We start from the raw sequence: 26,341 nt of genomic DNA on the forward strand, positions 1-26,341 counted from the left end.
TCCGTTATACCTGCATTTTTATCACTCTTTAATTTATTGTTTTTTATCAGTATGCTACTGCTGGAGTATGTGAATTTCCCCTTGGGATTAATAAAGTATCTATCTATCTATCTATCTATCTATCTATCTATCTATCTATCTATCTATCTATCTATCTATCTATCTATCTATCTATCTATCTATCTATCTATCTATCTATCTATCTATCTATCTATCTATCTATCTATCTATCTATCTATCTATCTATCTATCTATCTATCTATCTATCTATCTATCTATCTATCTATCTACCACCACCCAGATTTTCTGAGCTTCTAAGCCATAGCTTTCTCTATAGACTTCGCCTTGGAGAACTCTTCGGCTGATTCATTGGTCTGTCTCATAATCACCTCACTCTCATTTCTTAATAAGACCTCATAGTACCATGGGACAAAGTGGAGATTGCTGCCAGCATTAAGCTTTCAGTGGCACACATAGCATGTTAAGAAAGCAGACTTAACAGGGATGCAGAAAGTCGGCTACATTCCTGCTCTATGTGCATTCTAGACTGAACAATAAAAAATGGCAGAACTGTAGATCTAGTAATATTTGGTCAGCTTTCTTTCTGATTTTCATTTAATTGCTAGAGGTGTTAATCAAAGGTGAGCTGACATCTCTGCAGGGACTCTTACAGATAAAAATGCATATAATACTATTTCTTTAAAGCTTATAACTGCAAGCTGCAACCTTTTCACTCTGTTGGGCAAAATAATGATCCTATAAGCAGGCACTTGAGAATGAATGCACATGGTTTGAAGTGAAGGTGTTGTCTCTGATGGTGGGATCAAGGTCACTTCCAGTCACAGAGTATCTGTCTCTTTGGAACAGGAAGCTAATGCAGCCTCTGGGGAGAAAGAAAGCACTTTCTTTGGGTATGGTAACTACTCTCCATAGAGTCTTGGAGTTGGACGTCCTGAAATAATAATAAGGTTCATATCTCCAAGTTGAAGCTCTGTGCTATTGGTTAAGTTTAATCTGGAAGAAGTCATACAACAAGAAAGAAATTTTATTGCTTCAGCTCTTGTGCCAGAAATAGTCACATATATTTTGTTGAAGTGGCATAAGACAGGCAAAGAGTCTTAACATCAACTGCAGGAATACAATAACAATCTTTATCTACATTGTACTATGGATACTAAGGACAACTTAGCAAAGACAATGAATGTATACCACAGTAATCAAAGGTCTCCAGCTGAGCCCAGAATAATGAAACAGAAGTCAATGCAGCATCAGGAATAATGTTTAAGGCATTGTCATCATAAATCTCTTTATCCGTGGCAAAATAAATGAGAATTATGAAAACACCTATTAAATTGCCAGCTAATGACCTGCTTTCTCATTTAACTGTTGTCTTATTATGTGTTTGTCTGTCTTGCATTTCGTATTTTATATTAATATATAAGCAGTTATCCTATTTTTCTAATCTTGTGTTTATGAATAAACTGTACTATTCTGTTTTTCAAATTAAGTGCAGTTCTGTCACCTTGATATTTAAGTCTAATGGTCAGGAACCCCATCTATAGGGAAAGGCAATGAAAAGTGGCAGCCTTATCAAGACGGTTCTTTGGTTACTGGCTTTACTATAAATTACACAGTGCCACACACACTGAGAGGCAGCTAGAGGGCCTAAATCATAGTAGTGCCACGCCAGACCAGGGGGTGGCGAGCTGCAGTAAGTTTCTCTCTCTGTCCTCTGCAGACTATCCATGGGAAATCCCACTAGGTGCCAGTACTATTGATGACATCACATCCAGCACTGGCGCTATTGATGATGTCACTTCCGGTATAGATGACATCAATTCCTGTCACAGTCTTTAAAGCCGCCATTTTTTCAAACTAAAGTCAGTTCTGTTTTGGATTTCAACCTGAACACAACTCAAAAAAATACCCATTTGCAGCGAGGTCATATTATATGGGTGGCTACCCCAAACCTTTGATGTGTCTTGGCTATCTTTGTTACAACAGATAAGTTAATTGATTATCAACAACAGATCCCTTTTTCTTCATGTCTCACAATTTCTCCAGTAATTAAACTGCAGAAATGTAAAACATAAAACAAAAAAAAAATGCATAAAAGCCTAGCTGCCAAAACTGTTTTTTGTGCCTCAGTGGGGATTATAGATTTCATAAAAACTAACAACTGTTTTAAACATCCTGAATAACCAAGAAGAACAGAATAACATTTCCAATTTAACACCTATTGACATATTTTGGGATTTTAAAGATCACACATTTTAAAATACAATATTTACTCTGATGCAGCAAATGCATGTTCATTGATTGCTTTCACCACGTCATAAAATTTAATTTTAGTTGTACGAGTCCATCCATGGTAGATAATGGGTTCTCCTGCAGGTCCATCCCAACAGTCCACTGCAAAATAATAAATGTTTTTATAGCAGTAATGAAAATTGTAAATAAATACATAAATAAAATACCCTTATTGTTAAAATGAGAGAATGATTTTTATCTGCTAAAGTCCTCACTCTGTTTTAAGGCGTCCCTACTTTGGAATATTCTTATTTTCAAAAAGTGTTTATAAAGTAAAATCATAAAAAATGATAAAAGTCTTAAAAAATATTTAGAAAACCCTTTACAATATTCCCACTACTCTTTAAATAAATTGTTAAAAAAGATGAGGTTGTCCAATAAAAATCATTCTTAGGAGTAAAGTAGTTTATGCCAAACAATCACAGCAACCTTTTACAAATCTGGAAAAAAAATCTTTTAACTATTTTCATATCAATAGTGTATATATACTGTAGATTCTGCATGACTGTCTATTTCAGTAGTCGTAATATAAATATCACTCACTCATTTTCCATCCTCTTTTACTGGTCTTGGTTAAGATGAAAATATAAAGAACCCATAGAAAACACCTATTAAAGTTATATACATGCTCCATTGACTATATTCATAAAGTCTTAATTCATGATCAAGTTCAAATTCAAAGGCTATACATTGACACTGAAATCCTAAAACTTTCTCATTGTCAGAATTATAGAAGAAGACACATATATGTTTTCTTATAATCTTAACACCCAAAAATGAAATCCATAAATTATCACTTTAATTCTCAGACAATGTCAGACTTCAGCTGAAGTTCATTTAAGGGCTGACAAAATCTATGACCTCTGAAGAACCAGGTTTATATAAGGGTGATATCAAGGATGACTTGTGAGGTGAGTGCTCTAGTGCCCAGTCCCTAGGGAGGTGCACCTTACTGGCATACTGTAGAAATGTTTGATTTTGTTGTCCATTTAATGAAATGGCTTCAGGAATGCACAAACACTAGGATACCACCAGAATGAGCTCTAGTTTGATATCTGTGTAGCTGAAGATTGATCAACCCTGGCCTCAGAACTGAAAATAGAGCTTAGCTGGAACTGGGTTTAAAGCCACATCATGCCAGAGACATTCTTGACTTTCACCCTCTATTATTCCTCAAAAGATATATTTTAAATAATATACATGTACATGGAATTTTTCAGGAAGTTTGCATTTGAAGGTGCTGGTATTGTAACAAGGGTAATTTCTGTTACAACAAGATATGATAGGGTTGATACTGAAATCCTTTATAACTATTCTATACTGTCACATGCTGTATTTTTGACCAAGTACTTAAAATTGTAGCAATTACAGGGTACATGTTACATATACAAATACATTCAGCATGGCTTGTATATCACAAAAACGTATAAAGTTAGAAAAGCAATGCTTACACTCAATACATCGGCATCCTGCCCTGAGACACCTGATATAAGCCTCTGTCGATGATTCACTTCGAATCTGGTCACCTGTAAGATAGCTGAAATAAAGCGTGATAGGCTCAGTTTGGGACTGATGTTTTCAGAATTCTCTGGTAACATCTCAAGAAATATGAGCACTGCTGTACTATAACAAGGAAGCACTTTTTAAAACCAAAAACTTGCCATTTTATTCAGATTTTTAAAATATTTTAGTATAAAACATGCAAATTCTATAAATGTTTTTCTTACAATTTTTGAAACTGTTAAAAGTGAAATGAATAACACACCTTTTAACATGAAATGTTTTGCTATGAAAATTAAAAAAATGTTAAATCAGAACATGTGAACTACAAACGAAAAGCTTTCACAATACCAGCCTTCCTACAGGAAAATAAAATATCACAGTAATGTGACGGAAGCTGTTTTCATTTCAGTATAAATTATAATTAGAACCACCATTGCAAAAATGTATAAAGAGTCAAAGAATGAATGGACTTGTAAATACAGGAAGCTGCCAGTCCTTCTGTTTACCAATCAGATATTGAATATTTTATGTGGCACCATTGACAACATGCATTTAACTTGAAAAGAAACTTAAAAAGAAAATAAGATTAGGGTATCAGGCTTAATAACTAACATTTTACAGTAATTTTGTTTCTTTATCAGTATGCTGCTGCGGGAGTATGTGAATTTCCCCTTGGGATTAATAAAGTATCTATCTATCTATCTATCTATCTATCTATCTATCTATCTATCTATCTATCTATCTATCTATCTATCTATCTATCTATCTATCTATCTATCTATCTATCTATCTATCTATCTATCTATCTATCTATCTATCTATCTATCTATCTATCTATCTATCTATCTATCTATCTATCTATCTACCACCACCCAGATTTTCTGAGCTTCTAAGCCATAGCTTTGTCTATAGACTTCGCCTTGGAGAACTCTTCGGCTGATTCATTGGTCTGTCTCATAATCAACTCACTCTCATTTCTTAATAAGACCTCATAGTACCATGGGACAAAGTGGAGATTGCTGCCAGCATTAAGCTTTCAGTGGCACACATAGCATGTTAAGAAAGCAGACTTAACAGGGATGCAGAAAGTCGGCTACATTCCTGCTCTATGTGCATTCTAGACTGAACAATAAAAAATGGCAGAACTGTAGATCTAGTAATATTTGGTCAGCTTTCTTTCTGATTTTCATTTAATTGCTAGAGGTGTTAATCAAAGGTGAGCTGACATCTCTGCAGGGACTCTTACAGATAAAAATGTATATAATACTATTTCTTTAAAGCTTATAAGTGGATATCAGGTAGTTTATTAGCTTATTATCCTTTTTCAGGCATGCAGGCTCCCTCAGGATTTTACTGGATTGAAAGATGGGCTCAAGAATGTCACATGACAGGACCTGCCATTATTCATGGATATCCGTTACCTTGGCTTTATGTGGTAACAGTGCTATCAACAAAACCTGGTTAGGCATGTAAAATATTACTACAGTATGTCCTTTCTAGATATGGACTGTCAGTGCTAGTGAAAATATCATAAGAGAGTGCTATGGTATGTTTAAGCCTATGAATTTCTCAATAGTTTTTGTTTTTAAAAACTTTGACACTTTTCTGCTAGTCCAATAAACTGGAAAAATAAGAGGATCTGTAGCACACCAGAAAAACAAAACTATAGTATGCAGTCCTAATTGTGTAAATTATGCTAAGAAAAAGAGATCATTTTATTTGTGTGAGTCTGTTATGTCACAATGATGCAATTAAAGCAACTTCTGTTTTTATATCAAACATCAATTTATATATTCCATGCTTAAAAACAAAATGATTTAACATTCTCATGTCTAAATAGGGCTCTTGTGAGTATGGGTATGTGCATGAGTGGGTCTGGAGCTGGTTGCTACCTTGGGATCAGCGAAGCAGAACTACACTCCACCCCACCCCACCCCTGATTTGAACTAGATATGAAAATGTTGTAATATACCAGAAATATACAATTATGCAATATTACAAATTACATGCAGTATTTATTTGGACTATGGCAACAAGGGACTGTCATGCATGAATGATGCTAAGCCATGAAAGGAACTGATTGACCTTAGAAAGGGGAATGAGCAAAAGCAGCTAAATTCATTGAAAAGCTAACCATGTAATGCGCTGAGTTCTATAAGGGAATGTGGCCTATCAGTGCCATCGATTGCAAGGAAATTTCAGAAAAAAATATTGCAAGATAAATACTTAAAGAATGCAAGAGACAACATACTTTCTTGTTAATCTTTATTCTTTTCTACATAAATCAATAAAACATTTTATCAAAAACCAGCCCTCCTAAAATATAACTTAATAGTTTGTCAGCTAAATTGACTGAAACTAGACTCTTTTACATTAAAAGCTTTGACTGAGCTCAAACTTCATTATGCTCATATACTTCACTTGTCCTAAAAATAATCATATAAAAATCTGAATGACACTCACGTGTTGTGAGATGAATTAATCCAGTAATGAGATAATGGGTTATTCATGTCTTGACAGCAAAGCTCTGAAAACTTTTCATCCCAAATAGAGTTTTCCTTTGAAAACAGGTAATTCAAGAACTAAAAGGCAAACAAAAGAAGGGAACTTAGTAAACACAGGAGGACAATCCACCTGCAGTAGGTATAATGAATGGTCTAAAATGTTACAGGCACACTGCACACATCATTTTTAACATCTTCACCATTTTTTTTTTTTACCACACCCAGGTACTCCATTTTTAGTATGACTGTGTAGTAGCCATACAAAGCTGTAACCTTTACTCTAAACGCACTTAATAAGATGCACAAAATGGAAATGATATTTCTGGAAACCGTCTGCCTTGCATTTTAAAAGGAAGACATACCTTTGGACTTCCATGGCCCATCAGTCACTGGACAAGGTTCTTTTTCAGAAATGTTCTAACTGCACTATGGGTATCTGTGCCCTTCTCTCAATCAATAAAAATGTATATTTTACCTACTTTTTATATATGGGCTTCGCTTTTCTTCTCACTCAATTAAATTGCAGTATAAATATGAATGAAAGCATTCAATTCATTCAAAAATTGACAGTTAAGGAAAATGTGGGAGGAGATGAATGATCTGATGAAGCACTCTTTTGTGTTAATGTTGACACAAAAGTTTCATACTTGGGTGAGAATAAGGTTTTTCCATTTTGCTGCATCTATTCAATTTGGTGTCAATTACTATTATGACTGTATTTTCTGCAGTGTAAGGTAGGTGGATGTCTAAGCAAGTGAAGGTGAAAGGTGTCACAAAACGTATAATCCCTTAATGTTAGGTATACTTGGGTTGTGTTTCTCAGTAGTGTTTAAAAAGGCTTTGAAAGATAATACTTAAAAACTAGAATGCCACCCTAAGTTGTCACTTAGTGTAGTGACAAAGAGCTATATCAGCATAAAACAGGGTAAACCAAGGCTGCAGAAAATTGCCTGCATAGATATTGCAAAGTGCCAATTCAATTGAGTATTAATTCAGTACATTTTTACTACAGAGTATGTAATGCAAGCTAGAAGAAATTTACCTCACTGACAGTGAATTCTGGATCATTTGTTCTTCTCATTGTGTCATCAATAAAGGTTGTCATCAGTTCTCTGACCATATTTTGATCATTAGCCCAGGATTCCTGCAAAAAAGCAAAAATGTTGATAAATAACCCTGAACTAATAGGAGCCAAGTTACTGAATAAGGAAGAACAAGCTGAAACTTGACTTTGCAATTTCAATTGTCTCTTTGCAACATGCATTGGAAGGAGGTTGAGGGTCACTCTTACCTTTGTAATGGCCAGGCTAACACTCAGATAGTACACTAATACAAATTGTTTTTACTATATTTGTTAAAAATTCATATAACTAATATAACTAGTATAACTTAATCTGATAATATACAGTAAATCATCAAGAACTCTGATAATTTATTAAAACATTGAAAGGAGTGGCTCCTGAATTACTATTAGTTACAGCTAAAATCTCTCCTTCATTATCTAATTCCATGTTTGTCATTTTGACACCTTGCTGTAGCTGTAGAATTTGAGTTCTCATGAGTTTGATTCAGATAAACTTACTAAAAAATAAAAAGAAGAACTACATTTGTAACTTTTTACCTTTGCAATTGAAAGAATGGGTATTCCAAAGCATGAAAAAATCTGCTAACTAAATATCATTTAAACTGTTTGACCAAGATATTCTAGTTTTGCTTGTTTGCCTTTGTTATTTTTCGACAGAACTATAATTTCAAGTATTAAAATTGATTTTCAGAGTCATGTGGTAGGAAGTTAAAGTTCCTTGACTTTGAAGTGACCAAGTCCTACTACATATATATTTACTATATTTGAACACATCATATAAAAAGTTGTGTGCAATTGACAAGCTGCCTCCCCAGCTATGTCATTTGGTATGATATTGACCAATCTGGAGAAAAATCCTGGAACATGGTTTTCTTCTTGTCTGATAGAATGATTACGTACAATTCATATTATTTAAGGAAAATGATGACAATGAGTGAAAAACAACTAAAAGAAGCCATTAGATGATCTAACCAAGCCAACTACATGACACAGTGCAAGACTTTATAACATTAAGCATTATTTCTACAAACAGCCCTCTTACCTGTTGTTGATACAGAAGGAATCGCTGGAAGTCGCACAGTAAGATAACAGATGAGTCTGGTCTGTCTGTGTTGCTGAACAGAAGAATATGGAGATTCAGATTTAGGGAATGGTCAATGAAGCCATCATCATCTGCTTTTAAGGAAACTAGTATTTTTACATACAGTCGAAATGTTAAATATTCTGTCAAAGCAGGCCAGTAGGATAAGGCTGTCATAATGCATTCCAATTCATTATCTCTGGGACTGTTAGCTAGTCTAGTTTACCAGTGCTTACATTACAGAAATAAGTAAAAAATGTGGGCATCAAATTGTATTGTCATTCAAATAAATCATGCAAAATATTTTACAGTTTTAAGTCCACACTTTTTCTTTAACTTCTTACCCTCATGTCTTTGTTTATTTCAGAATCAGCAGAGAATGGAAATAAAACAACAACAGCACTGAGCTGAATAGCAAAAGAAGCAAAAACATTACCTACCCCATAATGAAAGAACTACTTTCATGCTTAAACTCCTCCAAAATCTGAAACACAACAAAGAACAACTGAGAACACTGCTAAAAAGTTCTATTGAAGTTTCATAAATATAACTAAGCCATGGCAACTGCTTTAAAAGGGTTGTAAAAAATTAAAAATGCAGCACTACAAAGCAAAAAAACTTGTTGCAGGGTGTTTAAAGACAAGTGTATAAGCTGTTTATGGAATGTTAATTTGAATTAGTGTCACATTGCAATGAAGGTGCATGATGTGCTTCCTCGCACAAGTTTTTGGGAACTGCACTCACATCACTGATCGCCCAGTAGTGATCTCTCAGGCTAACAGTTAATCAAAGTCGTGGCATTGAAACAATATATGCCACTACACTGTATGTTTGACGAGTTAAAGATGACAAATGAGTCTGTACAGTCATAAGAAGATATTGAATTTCACTGATGCTCAATGGTTAGGTGACCTTGATTTTGGATGTTGCCTCTTTATAAAACATTCATGTTACATAATGAATGGTTGTAACTTTCTTGACTAAGTCTAATTTTAAAAAAATTGCAAAGCACATGTTAGTAAATACCAAATGTTTATGTCATATGTGGACTTCATTTATTTCACTTTGTCACGCATGCACATCTGTGGGTCATTCTCTGGGTTCTTCTGAGGCATGTACACCCACCCCGGGTTGAGAGGGAGTGCCTGCACTAACCTTATCCTCTGTTTCTCCCACCACAATACAAAGAAGACACCCAGTGTGGCAACTGACTCCACCCTTCCAGTTTCCCGGTTACATATTCTGCAATTCTCAGAAGGAGGCGTCACTCAGTACAAGAATGCACTGCAGAACACAGTGACTTTACTAGGCTTAACATCTGAGAGAAACGTTCCTCACGATAACTTTGCTTTTTTTCTTTATTTAGCATACTCAAGTCAATGTTTTTGTTGAATTCTTGCTTATTAAACAGGGACATCCGGGATGGTGGCCCAGTAGACCTGCAATTCCTCCAGTGACCACAAGTTATAAGTTAAATATTTACAAAGGTACCTCCCCTTAGAACTTTATCTGTCCTCTATGGGAAATATGGCTTTTTACAGACACTCATTAAATAGATAGATAGACACACACACAAACACTGTGGTCTGAACACTCACCAGAATGACTTAAAAGAAAGAACACTTCTGATTTGTCAGTCACAGTCACAGTGAGGCATCACATCAGACATATTGCTGTTGGTATAAAGGAGCCCCAGTAGTGTAATTCAATGGCTGAAAGTACTCAGTGTTAGTGTGTCAGAGAGAGGATGAGCAGCACTGTTCATAATGGCACTCTTTTTAAAATTGCCATATTCTTATAATTTGTTTTTCGGACTTAGTTTCTTTTTCCATAATATATGTTCTCTAATCATATAAATGCATTAATTACTAAATCTTGTTATGCTATTCTTTGGAAATGCATTCTTCTGTGTTTTGTAAATCATTTTGTTTTGGCCACTTGCTTGCATCATCCTTGGTTAATGACTCTAATTTTGGTATAAATGAGTATAGTTGTGGACATGAGTGGGTCTGTGATTGATGGCATCCCTTCCAGGCTGACTCCATTCTTGTAACTATTACTGCCATATTATTATCTATTGCAATCCAATATGAGATAAAGTGTTCAGTCAATGAATAGTTGAAGGTTTATTTGCAGGATATCCTAAAACTGAAAGAATAAAATGCACAGGGTCATTTTCATAAATGTCAATTTGCTGAAGTCCAAAAAAATCTGTTAATTTTTTAATACAACTAGGGGGCTCTGCCTCCTGCTCACTTCACTTGCCAACCCCCAGGAGGTTGAACCACTTGAATGGCATCGGGGTGCTCCTCCGTTAGAGAAAGAGATTGTATTTAAAGAAGTGGACTATAGAAGTGTATGCGAGCGTGGGAGGAAGACGGTTTGGTCTTTAGTTACTACAGGTAGAAAATCACTAGCGTGATTATTTTACTACAAGTATCTATTATAAATACCAATGAATAGTAAAATGTAGTAAAAAGTAAAAGTAGAAGTTAAAAAGTAGAACGTGATAAAAAATGAAATTACATTAACGCCTCGTCAAAAACAATATTATGAATTACTTTATTCTCTACATTACATTCTATAAACTTTACTTTTTTGCATTTGTTTGCATAATGTTTGGGATATTTTTCTCTTTTTCTTTTATTGGACAATTCTCTTTGTTCTTGATTTTTATTATATGCAGCTGTTTTTTTGTTAATTTTCTTTTTTTTTGACATTCATTATCAGCTCTTGTTGCCTTTTTTTCATTGTGAACTAAAATTCGACGTTCTTGAATAGATAATTTGCTTTTCTGCCTTGCCATTATACCTGACTATGTTGATGGGCGAGTTAGCAGAACTGAGAGCGTCACGGTGTGCTGCGGAGAGAGGATGTGTGCAGTAGGAGTAATGATTGGGTGAGCGGTGTGGAGGGAGTGGTCAAGGCTGAATAACATGGACATGATGGAAAACTTTCTTAATATAATAGAGAGAAAAAACATTGTTAAAGGCACTCTGCTTTCTATATTCAAAAAATATCTTAAAAAACAGCCAGTACTATTTTGCAATCCAGCCCTGTCCACATTGAACCTGAACCATTTTAAAGAGTTAAATGATAGACAAATGTAGACTTAAAAGACATTTCTATAAAAGATGCGTGTAAACCTAAATTTACACTAAATTTTGCAAAAGTTATATCAGATTTGCCGTGTAATGTTGCATTAAACCGAGTGTTGTATCCTATGTTGATTGGAGGGATTGGGGAGTTTAGTGCTAATTCAAACCAGGGTTTATAGTTATTTTAATTTATACTGGCATCATTTCAGATTGTACTGGTATTTTCCCACAATCAAAAATAAAAACAAACAACTGATATTTATTTAATTACTGTGCACCAGAACACAATTTTTTCTTCTGTTTAAAGCTGAATGCAGAATTAAATTAATGGAGTTTAGTTTAGTAACACCTAGACATGAGCCGAGGTCTGATCACCTTAAGATGGGTCAGCATGTCATGGTGTGCTGTCTTGGAAATCATTAAACAGCCAGTGAATCCAGGAACATTACTAAAGATTTTCAACAAATATACAACTTCGTTAAAATTGCAAATAATATTTAAAAAATGTCTGTTTCACAGCAACTAAAATATTTTTTTTCAAAATGTAGGCAAAATTATGCTTCTGTATAGACAATTAATGTTTAACCATACATTTTATTTCATATTTTTCATTTTTGGAGGTGGACAGTAGAGTTCTGGTTCCTCCGATAGCTTGCTTAGTATGTGCTAACAGTTTATAAGTATTTTAAAAAGGAACATTATGTCTGTAAACACCATACATAATGTGACAAGTGTCCAAGAAGAGCTAGATTAGTGTTAACTAATGAACTGAAGTGGTGATTTAGTCATCCATCCATCCATCCATCCTCTTCCGCTTATCCGAGGTCGGGTCGTGGGGGTAGCAGCTTGAGCAGAGATACCCAGACTTCCCTCTCCCCGGCCACTTCTTCTAGCTCTTCCGGGAGAATCCCAAGGCGTTCCCAGGCCAGCCGGGAGACATAGTCCCTCCAGCGTGTCCTGGGTCTTCCCCGGGGCCTCCTCCCGGTTGGACGTGCCCGGAACACCTCACCAGGGAGGCGTCCAGGAGGCATCCTGATCAGATGCCCGAGCCACCTCATCTGACTCCTCTCGATGCGGAGGAGCAGTGGCTCTACTCTGAGCCCCTCCCGGATGACTGAGCTTCTCACCCTATCTTTAACCTTATCGTGGTGGAGGGGTTTGCGTGTCCCAATGATCCTAAGAGCTCTGTTGTCCGGGGCTTTATGCCCCTGGTAGGGCCACCCAAGGCAAACTGGTCCTAGGTGAGGGATGAGACAAAGTGCGGTTCAAAACAACCTCCTATGATGAATAAAAACTTTGGATGACGTTTTCCCTTGCCCGGACGCGGGTTACCGGGGCCCCCCTCTGGAGCCAGGCCTGGAGGTGGTGCTCGATGGTGAGCGCCTGGTGGCCAGGCTTGCACCCATGGGGCTCGGCTGGGCACAGCCCGAAGAGGCAACATGGGTCCCCCTTCCCATGGGCTCACCACCTATGGGAGGGGCCCAGGAGGTTGGGTGCAGTGTGAGTTGGGTGGTGGCCGAAGGCGGGGACCTTGGCGGTCCGATCCTCGGCTACAGAAGCTGGCTCTTGGGATTTAGTCATAGAAAAGAAAAACAATGAAAGTGTCTGCTTTAGCTTGAGACACTAGGCCATGAATAACTGAAGGAAGACAGATCAATATAGACAACAAAAAGTCTGATGTGATGGATTTCACATGGCAAATAGAATGGTATTGAGTATCCTCCTCAGCATTATGTTTAATCCTGGAAAAATGAGTCAAAAACACTGAAATTTCTTTAACAAGCAATGAGAAGTCAAGCAAAATAACACCTCAATAGATTACAATATACAAGCTTTTGATGCAATTACAACCTGCCTGAAGAAGGGGCCTGAGTTGCCACAAAAGTTAGCCAATAGAAGGTGTCACTTTGCTTGACTTTTCACTGTATCCATCATGGCTAACACGGTACAACACCCTACTACTTTAACAAGCATAAAATGTTATTACGTGTGACAGAAGCATGTAAATGCTAAAATGTCGACATAATACATTAGGAAATATATGTCTAGTGTCCACTGCAGTACTGATTCCGATTTAGTACACGTCCTTCATGTATTATGTTTTGAAACATGGATGTTCATGATGATCATGCTCCATTGCTCTTAACCATGCTTCCAAAAGGAGGATCAGACAGGACTGACGATCCTCCAAAAGGTTTTGAAAACAGGTTCAGAGTGGAGCAAACTTTTTGTATTTGAGTTTAAGAGTAACTACTTTATCTTACATTTTTTCATCAATTGTCCTCTATTTTTTATTGCTTTGTAACAGTCTTTTCTTTACTAATTGGGTTCCATTGCTTTAATCCACATTTTCCAGGTGTGATTCTGTTAGCTCCACTCTCATAGCTGGGGCATTGAGATGTTTGTTTGCTCTCGGTGCCCCTTTTCTGAGTTGGATTTCGTCTGTTTATGTCAGTTTCTGTTTTATCTAATTTTGAGGCCTTCTCTAGTTAAACGCTTTGTTTTGTGTAGGCGTTACCCTGTTAAGCTGTGACTTTAGCATGTGGCTGTTAGAGCAAGTTAGTTCTGTTCTACAGACCTTTGTCCCTTGGTTTTGCTCTATGGATAAGTTATATGGGTTATTCTAGTTGGTAACAGTAATTTGAGATCTTTTTAAAGCATTTTTTGATAATTGCTAAACTGTTTTGGAATTTATTGCTTTAAATATTTTCTGCTTCTTATTTTTAGTTCTCTTAATAATCTCTTTTATTAGAAATCATTTCTATTGTCACATTTGTTCTTTCACACATTTGTTCTATTTCCTTCCAGTCAGCCACACCAGTCAGCAAACTAAAGGAGACACTGATGTAACCCACAAGAATTTTCTTACTTTCAGCTCCTGCCAACTGGCAATGCATGTTTTTGTTTTTTTTTGTCAAAACACAAACCATTTCTATATCTGTGTGTCTATTACTTCACATTTCACTTTTCAGACAGGATTAACATAGAAGCACCACATCACCTTTATGTTTTTCCTTAAAACAGAAGGTTTTTTTTTGCTTTTCCACAAAGAATTTAAAAAAAAAACTTATTCTTTGTATATTTTTTTAGCCAAAACAAAAGACAAGTCTGTTTTTTCAATTTTCTCATTTATTTTCTGAGGGTTCCTGACGGGACACGGTTCCTATAATTGTATCACTCAAATACATCTAAACTTTTGATGAGTGAGACACATTGTTTAATTTTTTTCTTCAACTGACTTATTATAAATTCATTTTTGAAGTACCCTTTAATAACCCTGAAACTTTGCACTTCACCAAAACAGAAGAAATGATAAATTATTTAGAAAAAAATAAAAATGCTAACGATATGCTAGCATTGAAAACTGGCATAAAATGTTGCCCCTTGAAACCACATAATACAAGTGATTAAGGGAAAAGCTCTGGAGGCTTGTTAAAAATTAGCCCACATATACTGAATTACAACTGTAATCATTCCAAGAATTAGTGCTTTTAGCATTTTTACTCAACTCAAAGAACTACTGAAGTGTGGTTAAGGGGAGTTGTGGAATAAACATTGCATTTAAATATACAGAGTCATGTCACCTCAAAACTGAGCCCACTTACCCAGCTTTCCCATTTGTGATTGTTGCATATATGTAGTTACAGTATATATTAAAACAAACTTTATATGGAAACTTGAAATATTGCTGTTATTGAATTGTAATGGTTATTATTGCTGACAAAAAACATAATAGCAAGAAATCTTAACAAGTAAGCTGTTAGCCTATTGATAAGTGATAACAACAATGCAAAGCATTGTGAAAGTACAGCTCATTTTCTTTTTCCAAGATAAACATACCCACTGGGCAGAAACTTTGTAAAATGTTTAAATAGGAAAATATTTCAGTTCAATTTGTTTTTCAAGTTGTCCTTGGATAACCACCCCATTCACCATATTGTTTACCAGCTGAGTGGCTTAGCAATTATGAAACCTCAGAGTGGGAATGTTGGAATGGTTAAGTGTGTGAAAATGGGCGATCTGTTCATCTGTCTGAACGGCTTGTATGCATCACTAAAAAGAAATAAATATTTAACAGAAAATGATTAAGCATTGTTCTTGTCAAACAACAGAAAAACATAGGTTGCTCAATTAATATTCCCGCAGTCAGATGAATGCAGAAATTTACACTTTGAATTATTTATTGCTTCATTTGATATTATTTCTAAGATAACAATGTATTATGTAATAAGCATTGCATTTATTTTATCCACCAGGAGAAACCCTCTCTATGTTAATTTTGGTAATACTAGATACTGCAAAATTGTATCTATTACTCATATAAACTTACATGACAAGACATTAACAATGGTGTCTTTGGTCGTAATACCACTTATAGAGCATCAATAACGCTGTTATGGTTTATATTAAGCCTTTGATAACACAGTAAAATTTCTTGAGGAAAGATTTACGGAGTAAAAACTTTTCATATTTAAGTAAAAGGAAATTAAGAGGTGAAATTATTAAAACGTTTCAAATTCTGAAAGTAATTAGTAGATAGATAGATAGATAGATAGATAGATAGATAGATAGATAGATAGATAGATAGATAGATAGATAGATAGATAGATAGATAGATAGATAGATAGATAGATAGATAGATAGATAGATAGATAGATAGATAACTTTATTAATCCCAAGGGGAAATTCACATACTCCAGCATCCAGTGGATCCAGGCTGTTACTTGAAAATGAGTTTAACAAGAACACAGGGAAACAGTCGGAATGTTATTAAGAGTAAATTTTGCATAAATGTTACGAAGTTTTTCTTCACGCAGAGAACCATACACATGGAATATATTTGCAAGTAGTGTGGTAGACAGTAGGACTTAAGGGACATTCAAAACTTGATTTGATATTATTTTGGAGGAATTAAACTGATAGAATTAGTGAACACTGTTGGTGTAAAGGGACTGTTCTCATCAAATGCTTTCTAATGTTCTTATAACATTGTAGTATATAAGTAATAGACACATTTGTACAGTGCCTAATCTCAAATATTTCCCTAATCTATATATTAAAGAGAATTTTGTCACAAATAAGCATAGGCATCAGCACCAACCCAAATGCAATGTCATGATAATGCAGAGACCTTAAATTTGTAACATTGCAGGGCTCATGCACTCACACATATAGAAGAGGTTAACAGAAATTTTAAAAATGCAATTCATCATCATCATATGTAATTATACATATTGTCCTCTATGTAATTTTGCTTTATACAGTTTCTAAAGTGTGTAATATGAAGCAAAAAGCAAAATTCCTTTCATGAGTAGATGTGTCCACATAATATGGGGGAAAACAAAAGCTATTAAAGGTGATTACGAAATGTGCGTCAAAGACACTAAAGGAACCGGAAATGTGAAGATCAGACTGTTTCAGACGGGAAACAAGAAATGGGAGGCAGCTCCAAAGTAAAAAAGTAATCAAGTATTCTAGTCACATTTCCCCAAGTGTTTTATAAAAAATACAGCATCCCTGAAGGATGACGATAGACTAAACTTCTTGAAAAAGAAGGAATGTGAGAGAATAATGCTAGGCTAACATAGACGTAACACAGATGTAATACACAAAATGTACCAAAAGATGACTAAGTGATCATCAGATGTCCTTTAAGCAAGACTGGACAGGTGTCACATACACAGAAATTTCAAGGATAATAGCTAAACCTAAAGATATAGGAATAATAAGAATATAATAAAATAGACTTTTATTTTAGAAAAGTGATTTGGGTGTAAACCAATGAACCACCAGAGTAAATGTATACATTAATTGGCACTATATGTAAATTCAAAAAGTTTATAAAATGAACCTCTACCCTCTGTTTCTTTGATCATTCTGACAATGCTGTAACAGACTGCTGTGATGGATGCTCCCTCTTCAGCATGTTGCTGCAAGAGTAATAAAAGATGTAGAAGGATAAGCTTTTTCCTGTCCGATTACTGACTGAAAAAGGTTTTATCAAAGTTGTCCTGATAGGGGATATGTTGCATTCTTAAATTATTATGTTTGATTTCTACCACAGGAATTGTGCATGAGAAACTACTCCAGGCAGTCTTGAAGAGAACAAAAAAGGCCTGCAAGGTGTGTTATCCTAATAAAAGCTAAAAGAAATGTTAGAATTAGAAACGGAGTTCTGTATTATAATTAACCCCCTAGTGATCACGACACACACATGCTCAAACTGCTCAAAAAATTGAAGGAACACTTTGAAAACATATCAGATCTCAATGGGGAAAAAAAAATCCTGCTGGATATCTATACTGATATGGATCTGGGTGTTGGGAATGAAAGAATAGATAGATAGATAGATAGATAGATAGATAGATAGATAGATAGATAGATAGATAGATAGATAGATAGATAGATAGATAGATAGATAGATAGATAGATAGATAGATAGATAGATAGATAGATAGATAGACAGATACTTTGTTAATCACAATGGGAAATTCACATTCTCCAGCAGCAGCATACTGATACAATAAATAATATTAAATTAAAGAATGATAATAATGCAGGTGAAAAACAGACAATAACTTTGTATAATGTTAAATGTTAACGTTTACCCCCCCAGGTGGAATTGAAGAGTCGCATAGTTTGGGGGAGGAACGATCTCCTCAATCTGTCAGTGGAGCAGGACAGTGACAGCAGTCTGTCGCTGAAGCTGCTCTTCTGTCTGGAGATGACACTGTTTAGTGGATGCAGTGGATTCCCCATAATTGATAGGAGCCTGCTGAGCGCCCTTCGCTCTGCCACAGATGTTAAACTGTCCAGCTCCATGCCAACAATAGAGCCTGCCTTCCTCACCAGTTTGTCCAGGCGTCAGGCGTCTTTCCTCTTAATGCTACCTCCCCAGCACACCACCGCATAGAAGAGGGCGCTCGCCACAACTGTCTGATAGAACATCTGCAGCATCTTATTGCAGATGTTGAAGGACGCCAGCCTTCTAAGGAAGTATAGGCAGCTCTGTCCTTTCTTGCACAGCGCATCAGTATTGGCAGTCCAGTCTAATTTATCATCTAGCTGCACTCCCAGATATTTATAGGTCTGCACCATCTGCACACAGTCACCTTTGATGATCACGGCGTCTATGAGGGGTCTGGGCCTCCTAAAATCCACCACCAGCTCCTTGGTTTTGCTGGTGTTCAGTCGTAGGTGGTTTGAGTCGCACCATTTAACAAAGTCATTGATTAGGTCCCTATACTCCTCCTCCAGCCCATTCCTGATGCAGTCCACGATAGCAGTGTCATCAGCGAACTTTTGCACATGGCAGGACTCCGAGTTGTATTGAAAGTCCGATGTATATAGGCTGAACAGGACCGGAGAAAGTACAGTCCCTTGTGGTGCTCCTGTGTTGCTGACCACAATGTCAGACGTGCAGTTTCCAAGACGTACATACTGAGGTCTGTCTTAAAGATAGTCCACGATCCATGCCACTAGGTATGAATCTAATCCCATCTCTGTCAGCTTGTCCCTAAGGAGCAGAGGTTGGATTGTGTTGAAGGCGCTAGAGAAGTCTAGAAACATAATGTTTCTAATAAACGATGCCACATCGTTTGATTAAAACTAAAATTATCAACCTACAGAGGGCTGAATTCAAAGACACCCCAAAAATCAAAGTGAAAAAATGATGCGGCAGGCTAGTCCATTTTGCTGAAATTTCATTCCAGCAGCTCAAAATCAAACTCAGTTAGTACTCAGTTAGTTTGCATGGCCCTCTTGCTTGTATGCATGCCTGTCAATGCCTGGGCATGCTTCTAATGAGACGACGGATGGTATCCTGGGGGATATCCTACCAGATCTGGACCAGGGCATCACTAAGCTCCTGGACAGTCTGAGGTGCAACCTGGCGGCGTTAGATGGACCGAAACATAATGCCCTAGGGGTTTTCTATTGGATTTAGGTCAGGCGAGTGTGGGGGCCAGTCAATGGTATCAATTCCATCATTCTCCTGGAACTGCCTGCATACTCTCGCCAAATGAGGCCGGGCATTGTCATGCACCAGGAGGAACCCAGGATCCACTGCACCAGCATAGGTTCTGACAATGCTTCGAAGGATTTCATCCCAATACCTAATGGCAGTCAAGGTGCCTTTATCTAGCCTGTAGATGTTTGTGCGTCCCTCCATGGATATGCCTCCTCAGACCATCACTGACCCACCACCAAACCGGTCATACTGAATGATGTTACAGGCAGCATAACGTTCTCCACAGCTTCTCCATACCCTTTCACATCTGTCACATGTGCTCAGGGTGAACCTGCTCTCATCTGTAAAAAGCACAGGGCGTCAGTGGTAGACTTGTCAATTCTGGTATTCTATGGCAAATGCCAATCAAGCTCCATGGTGCCAGGAAGTGAGCACAGGGCCCACTAGAGGATGTCGGGCCCTCAGGCTACCCTCATGAAGTCTGTTTCTGATTGTTTGGTCAGAGACTTTCACACAAGTGGCCTGCTGGAGGTCATTTTGTAGGATTCTGGCAGTGCTCATCCTGTTTCTCCTTGCCCAAAGGAGCAGATACTGGTCCTGCTGATGGGTAATGGATCTTCTACGGCTCTGTCCAGCTCTTCTAGAGTAACTGCCTGTCTCTTGGAATCTCCTCCATGCCCTTGAGACTGTGCTGGGAGACATAGCAAACTTTCTGGCAATGGCATATATTGATGTGCCATTTTGGAGAAGTTAGACTACTTGTGCAACCTCTGTAGGGTCCAGGTATCACCTCATGCTACCAGTAGTGACACTGATCATAGCCAAATGCAAAACTAGTGAAAAAACAGTCAGAAAAGATGAGGAGGAAAAAATGTCAGTGGCCTCCACCTATGGGGTCATTCCTGTTTTATATATATATATATATATATATATATATATATATATATATATATATATATATATATATATATATATCGTTATTTAAAGCATATAATAAATATTACCTTACCTCTTTTTGGTAATCAAACATGAGAATATTATAGAATTTATGAAACTTTTCAAAGTCAAGGACATCTTTGCGAGCTCCAGCTTCCTGTAAGAACACAAAGTCAAAGTGATTTCAACAAAAATGATCCCACCTACAGTACATGGAAAATTACATAAATCTTTCCTGTCTTTTTTTCAAGTGTTAGAAACAAAATAGCAAACAAAACATGCACCACATGGAAAATGTTAGTTTATTTTCCATTATATACATAAACTGATATCAGATTGACGAAAACAAAACGCAATTGTTTAACATAATGCATTATAATGGTGTATGAATTGGCTGTGAATATACAACAATGAAAACATTACAAAGCACAGTAATTACAAATTGAGAAAATTAGTTGTTCAAAAAGACTTAACTATATTTAAAGAAACACCATTCCATAGGCTTTTCCTCTAAATCAGCACAAACACAATTCCTTTCTCTTCTTTCTCCTCCACTCCTCTCAGGTGAGCTTTGTCCTCCTTCTCTTCTGACTCCAACTTGCCAGCAAGAAGCTGTGCAGTCCCTTTCAAACCCGGACCCGGAAGTACATTCACACCAGTAAGCACTTCTGGGTCTGGCAGAACCTCCCTAAGACATGTAAGCCTTCTGCTAGCAGCTCCCTCTTTTGACACCCAGGTGCCTAAACAGGGCTGCCCATCAAAACTACAGCTTCCTGCAGGAGTACAAATAGGAGTCCCACCAGACTTTTGGTATGACCCAGCATACTGAGGGAGCACATGGTCTCAGGAGGCAGTTTCCCTCTGTACTTCCATTATGGCAGGCTAACAACCATGGAAAAAACACCACCTATCCTGGCCTGGCCATTTATCCATCCCCTTGAATCATTCAGTATAAAAGCTCTCGCCAAGGTAAGAGCTCATTATCCACCTCAGTCAAGATGCCTTAAAAAAGTGTACAATTATTTTTGCTGTTTTTAGATATTATAGCAATATTTTTTACAAATATTTTAAGTATAAATGAAACAAGCAGGTGCATTTATTACAATGAATGTCACATCTTCCATATGAGTTTTACTTTTGAATAGAGTTTTTGGAACTGGTAGTGAGATGAGGACCCATGGGTATATTCTGGGCTTGGCAGAAAAATATACTGTAGGCTAAAGGTTAGAGTTTTCTTTTGTTTCAAATATCTTTTGCCAAGTACTGTTTTCTCCATAAGAAATAATTTTAAAAATATATACTTTACCGCAAACTTCTCTTTCAAAAACTTGCCACAGGGCACTTTAAAATTTTGAAGAGGAAGAATTGATTTGATCTCCTTCATTGTTATTCTGTAAATGAAAAACGTAATGATAAGGTTAGACTTCATGAAAAAACTACATTTTTTTTAAAAATGTAAATATTGCTACAGTGCCTTAAAGGAATGTTTTAGCCAAAAAGGTTATTTTTTATATGTTACTTTGACCCTTTGACCTAGCACATACTGGTAGTAATGAGCATTAGACAGCAATCAGCACTTAACTGAATATCAGCTCACTGCAGGTTGCTCTGTGATGCCCAGGTTGCCCACAGCTGGCACACTCATCCTCCGCCTGGACATCAATAAACTAAAATAGACCAGCAGCAAGTGAGGAGATAGACAAGATTTAAGGTGTAAACAGTGCAAAGTGTTTATTAAAACTAAAACTAGAATTAAAGTGTCCACAGTACTTTAATAAATGAAGAAATGGTGTTCATGGGAAAAAAAAGTTCTTCCTTTAAAAGACAAGAACCTCTTAAAACTAGCTTTATTGAGGGAGAATTCTTATAAAATCAGTTTTTAAAAAAATAAATAAATAAATAAAATAAAACTAATGATACTCCACTCCCCTTTGGAAACATCTTCGGGATTCTGACCCAAAGTGTCACACACAGTTGGGCCCCCTCCTGGGAGATCGCGTTTAATCCCTAGGCAACTTGCCTTCGCCTTTCATTGCTCCAAGTTCTGCACACTATAGCAGCTTCAGTTGACTTCACACACAGTTCCACCTTTCAAGCCCTGCACATTGCATGGGCTTCACATTGTTTTCACTTCCCTGTGAATTGTCCCGTAATATCAACAGCCTTATCCTGACTTCAATGATCCTTGAAGTTGATTATCATATCTGGACCTCTGCTTCTTGGATCTCTCTCTTTCTCTCTCTTTTTATGAGGGTCTGGGTCTCTTTTTCCATATTTTGATTCAGATCCTCCTTACTTAGCTCCTATCAACTTTTTAAATTGTGCACTGAAAACCTCAGCTGAAGGTGTGCACTTGCTCTATCACTAAATGGAAATTGTTTCATTAAGGTGAGTGCATTCATCCATCCATTTTCCAACCTGCTGAATCTGAACACAAGGTCACGGGGGTCTGCTGGAGCCTATCCCAGCCAACAAAGGGCGCAAGGCAGGAACCAATCCCGGGCAGGGCGCCAACCCACAGCAGGACACACACACACGCACACACACACACACAACAAGCACACACTAGGGCCAATTTAGAATCGCCAATCCACCTAACCTGCATGTCTTTGGACTGTGGGAGGAAACCGGAACACCCTGAGGAAACCCACGCAGGCATGAGGAGAACATGCAAACTCCATGCAGGGAGGACCCGGGAAGTGAACCCGGGTCTCCTTACTGCGAGGCAGCAGTGCTACCACTGTGCCACCGTGCCGCCCCTCCCCCCATAAGACATGCCCCACTAAGTTCTCACAAAAATTAGATGTAGATTAGCATATTTTGGGATTGTGGGAACAAACTGGAGTTCCTCAAGAGAAACTACTTGAAAACAAAACAAAAAATTACAAATCAACCAGTCTTTAATTGGACTGGTTTGGAAGTGCTGTGACATAAGAATGCAAGCTTATATTGCTAATCTTCTAATTATATCTCTATCAAAAATCATTTAAATAAAAATTGTAACCATTTAGTCTATTCTAATTATCCCTAGACAAAAATTTGATGTTCTGTACCTCAAATTTTCATAACAATTTATTATATTGAATAAAGTTTATATAGATAAGCTAAAATTGTGTGTGCTGCGGTTACCATGGAAGCTGCCAGTACATTGGTAGGATCCAGGATCTATATTGAAGCTGATACTATGAAGAAAATATATATTAATAAAAATGCATACACACATATTATACGTATATATATTGTGATGGATGGCTGGGTATCTTGCCCAGATGGAACGCCCTTTTGAAGAGAAGACTGGGGGAATGGACATACTACCAGCAGTACCTACCCCGGGACACGAGATGGCAGCCCCCTTGGTTTACATCAGGGTCACGGAATTGGAGTTCAGAAGCTTAACCCGGCAGCGGTCTGTGGCCACCACCAGGGGGCGCCTGGACAGCTCCAGAGTCTGGGAATGCAGCACCTCCGCCACACCCGTAAGTGCTGCCAGAAGAGGAACTGAGTTCCTATGCAGCACTTCTGCCACACCCGGACGTGCTGCCAGATGTCAATCGGGAGACACCTGGAGCACTTCCAGGCACAGTATAAAGGAGGCCGCCTCATTCCATTCGGGAAGCCAGAGTCAGGTGGAAGGTGAACGAAGCTTAGGAGGAAAGGAGCAGAGGTGGCAGAAGAAAAGAAAGGAAAAGGCACTGAGTTAGTGTGTTTGTTTTGTGCACTGTGTTGTGTGCAGGAATTAAAGAAGAAATAAACGTGTGTGCTTTTGGACATTCTGAGTCCATGTCTGTCTGTGTCCGGGGTTCAAGTTCTACAATATATATACAGAATATATTATTCTGTTGAATGGGTCATAGGCTAAGATAGCATCATAAGGTGAAAGACATGTTACAATCGGAAAACTTTACTCTATAATTAAATCACAAAATATAAATAAATCACTAACTGTAAATGCTGAAATACACCAATTTTGTTACATCAATATACAGTTTAATCTACTTTAAAATATGAATATATTTAACTTATTTGAGGTACAATTAAAAGCTTATTCTATCAATGCATAACTACAAAACAAATGCTTTCTTTAGTTTACTTACTTGCTCTTTTTGGAATGGTCTATTGAATACATTTGTTTGCGTAGCCAGCTAAAAAAAGGAAAATATTGTAATTAATAATAAATTATATTGAGTTTAATGATAAAACATATTGCACTAAGTAAAACAAATTTCAGCCTAGAATAGAATCGATACAACATCCTATCATTGATGTTTAAAATTATCACTGTAGATGAATTCACTCTTTTTCTACACAGCTCAGAAAGTTGTGAATACAAGTTTATTATATAGTTTTTATGTATATTAAGACATCAACAGAAAAAAGTACAAAAAAGGTCCAGTAGACTTATTTTAGAGCAGCATTAAAGAGTTCTTGCCAAACTCTAAAGAAGTTTTGTACCAATGTCTCTTTTATTTCAAATAAACAAAGGATATTTATTTCACGTTAAGTTATGGATGAGGACTAGTATTCTTTCAGCTGAGTTAGATATATTGATGCTCAAGCAATGTAGTGTAGGATATCATAAATAGAATTTTTGCTTAAAATTATCCCATCAGGTGTTACTCCAAATAATGTTGTTAAAGAATTGGAAGTTGTTTCAAATGTAACTCTCTCTGACAGATTAACAAAAGTTGCTCTGAATGATAAATGTATGGGGCTTTAATAACTTAGCAAGACAGGTGCCTGAAGATATCATTAACCGATTAGGACCTTGATAGACACATTTTGTATTCGTTTAGCTAAAACTGTTGTGAAAATATTAAATCTGTTGTTCAATAGAGAAATTGGTCTGTAGAAAACACACTCTTTATTCAGTTTTGGAATGGTAGTAATTGGTGCATAGAATTGTCCATCCATCCATTATCCAACCCGCTATATCCTAACTACAGGGTCACGGGGGTCTGCTGGACCCAATCCCAGCCAACACAGGGCGCAAGGCAGGAAACATACCCCGGGCAGGGCGCCAGCCCACCGCAGGGAGCGCACTCTCACACACACCCCAAGTACACACTAGGGAATCGTCAATGGACCTAACCTGAATGTCTTTGGACTGTGGGAGGAAACCAGAGTACCTGGAGGAAACCCACGCAGACACGGGGAGAACATGTAAACTCCACGCAGGGAGGACCTGGGAAGCAATCCCGGGTCTCCTAACTGCAAGGCAGCAGCACTACCCACTGCGCCACCATGCCGCCCGCATAGAATTGTGATTTTGGTAAAATGTTATCTTATTAAGTTTCCATAAGCATACCTAGTACTAAAGAAGATAATAACAGAAATCTTTTTTTTAGAATCTGGCTAAATAGCCATTTGGACCCACGGCTTTTCAATTTTGTTGGAAATTCATCTTTATTTTTGAAGAGCCCTATTGTTTCCTATGAGCAATGTGTAGACCTGTAGCAATTCTCTTTCATCAAGGAATTATGTTATAAACTTCCTTTTTCTTCAGATTAAATCCTATTATCTTTAGGAGGAATTAAAAATTAGTTGATATCTTTTTTAAGTGGAAAAAAAATTAATTCTGCTTTTGTAAAGCATATCATTGAGTGATCTTACATATGCTTGAACATTATTAGTCATCTCAATTATTAGCTCTGATTTTTTTCAAGGTGTTCAAATTTGAAATGATTAGCCTCACAAATATGCTTTAAGAATTTCCCAATGTGATGTGTTACTGCACTTATCTCTGGAAATGCATTGGCCTCAGATAAAAAAATAATTTGTGTAGAAATAAATGTAATAAAACCTTTGTTACTAGTATTAATGAGTATAGTATCCAAAGCTGAGTTGTATTTGTGTAGA

The 26,341-nt window shown here is 36.9% G+C and overlaps 2 protein-coding genes across 3 annotated transcripts in view; both read right to left on the reverse strand.

Moving 5' to 3' along the window:
* Nucleotides 1–26,341, reverse strand: part of meak7 (MTOR associated protein, eak-7 homolog) — a 514,074-nt gene that overhangs the window by 146,186 nt on the left and 341,547 nt on the right. The window lies entirely within an intron of this gene.
* The window catches only part of LOC114658113 (1-phosphatidylinositol 4,5-bisphosphate phosphodiesterase gamma-2-like), a 198,976-nt gene that overhangs the window by 54,872 nt on the left and 117,763 nt on the right, over nt 1–26,341 (reverse strand). The window contains exons 5-13 of the mRNA XM_028810160.2: nt 24,580–24,627; nt 21,792–21,876; nt 20,559–20,642; nt 8,923–8,966; nt 8,444–8,516; nt 7,360–7,461; nt 6,277–6,395; nt 3,762–3,847; nt 2,292–2,412 (exon numbers count right to left, since the gene is read on the reverse strand). Coding sequence (XP_028665993.1) covers nt 2,292–2,412; nt 3,762–3,847; nt 6,277–6,395; nt 7,360–7,461; nt 8,444–8,516; nt 8,923–8,966; nt 20,559–20,642; nt 21,792–21,876; nt 24,580–24,627 — 762 coding nt within the window. The remainder of the gene's footprint in view (nt 1–2,291; nt 2,413–3,761; nt 3,848–6,276; nt 6,396–7,359; nt 7,462–8,443; nt 8,517–8,922; nt 8,967–20,558; nt 20,643–21,791; nt 21,877–24,579; nt 24,628–26,341) is intronic.

Source organism: Erpetoichthys calabaricus, chromosome 9, assembly GCF_900747795.2.
Source record: "Erpetoichthys calabaricus chromosome 9, fErpCal1.3, whole genome shotgun sequence".
NCBI classification, from domain to species: domain Eukaryota; kingdom Metazoa; phylum Chordata; class Cladistia; order Polypteriformes; family Polypteridae; genus Erpetoichthys; species Erpetoichthys calabaricus.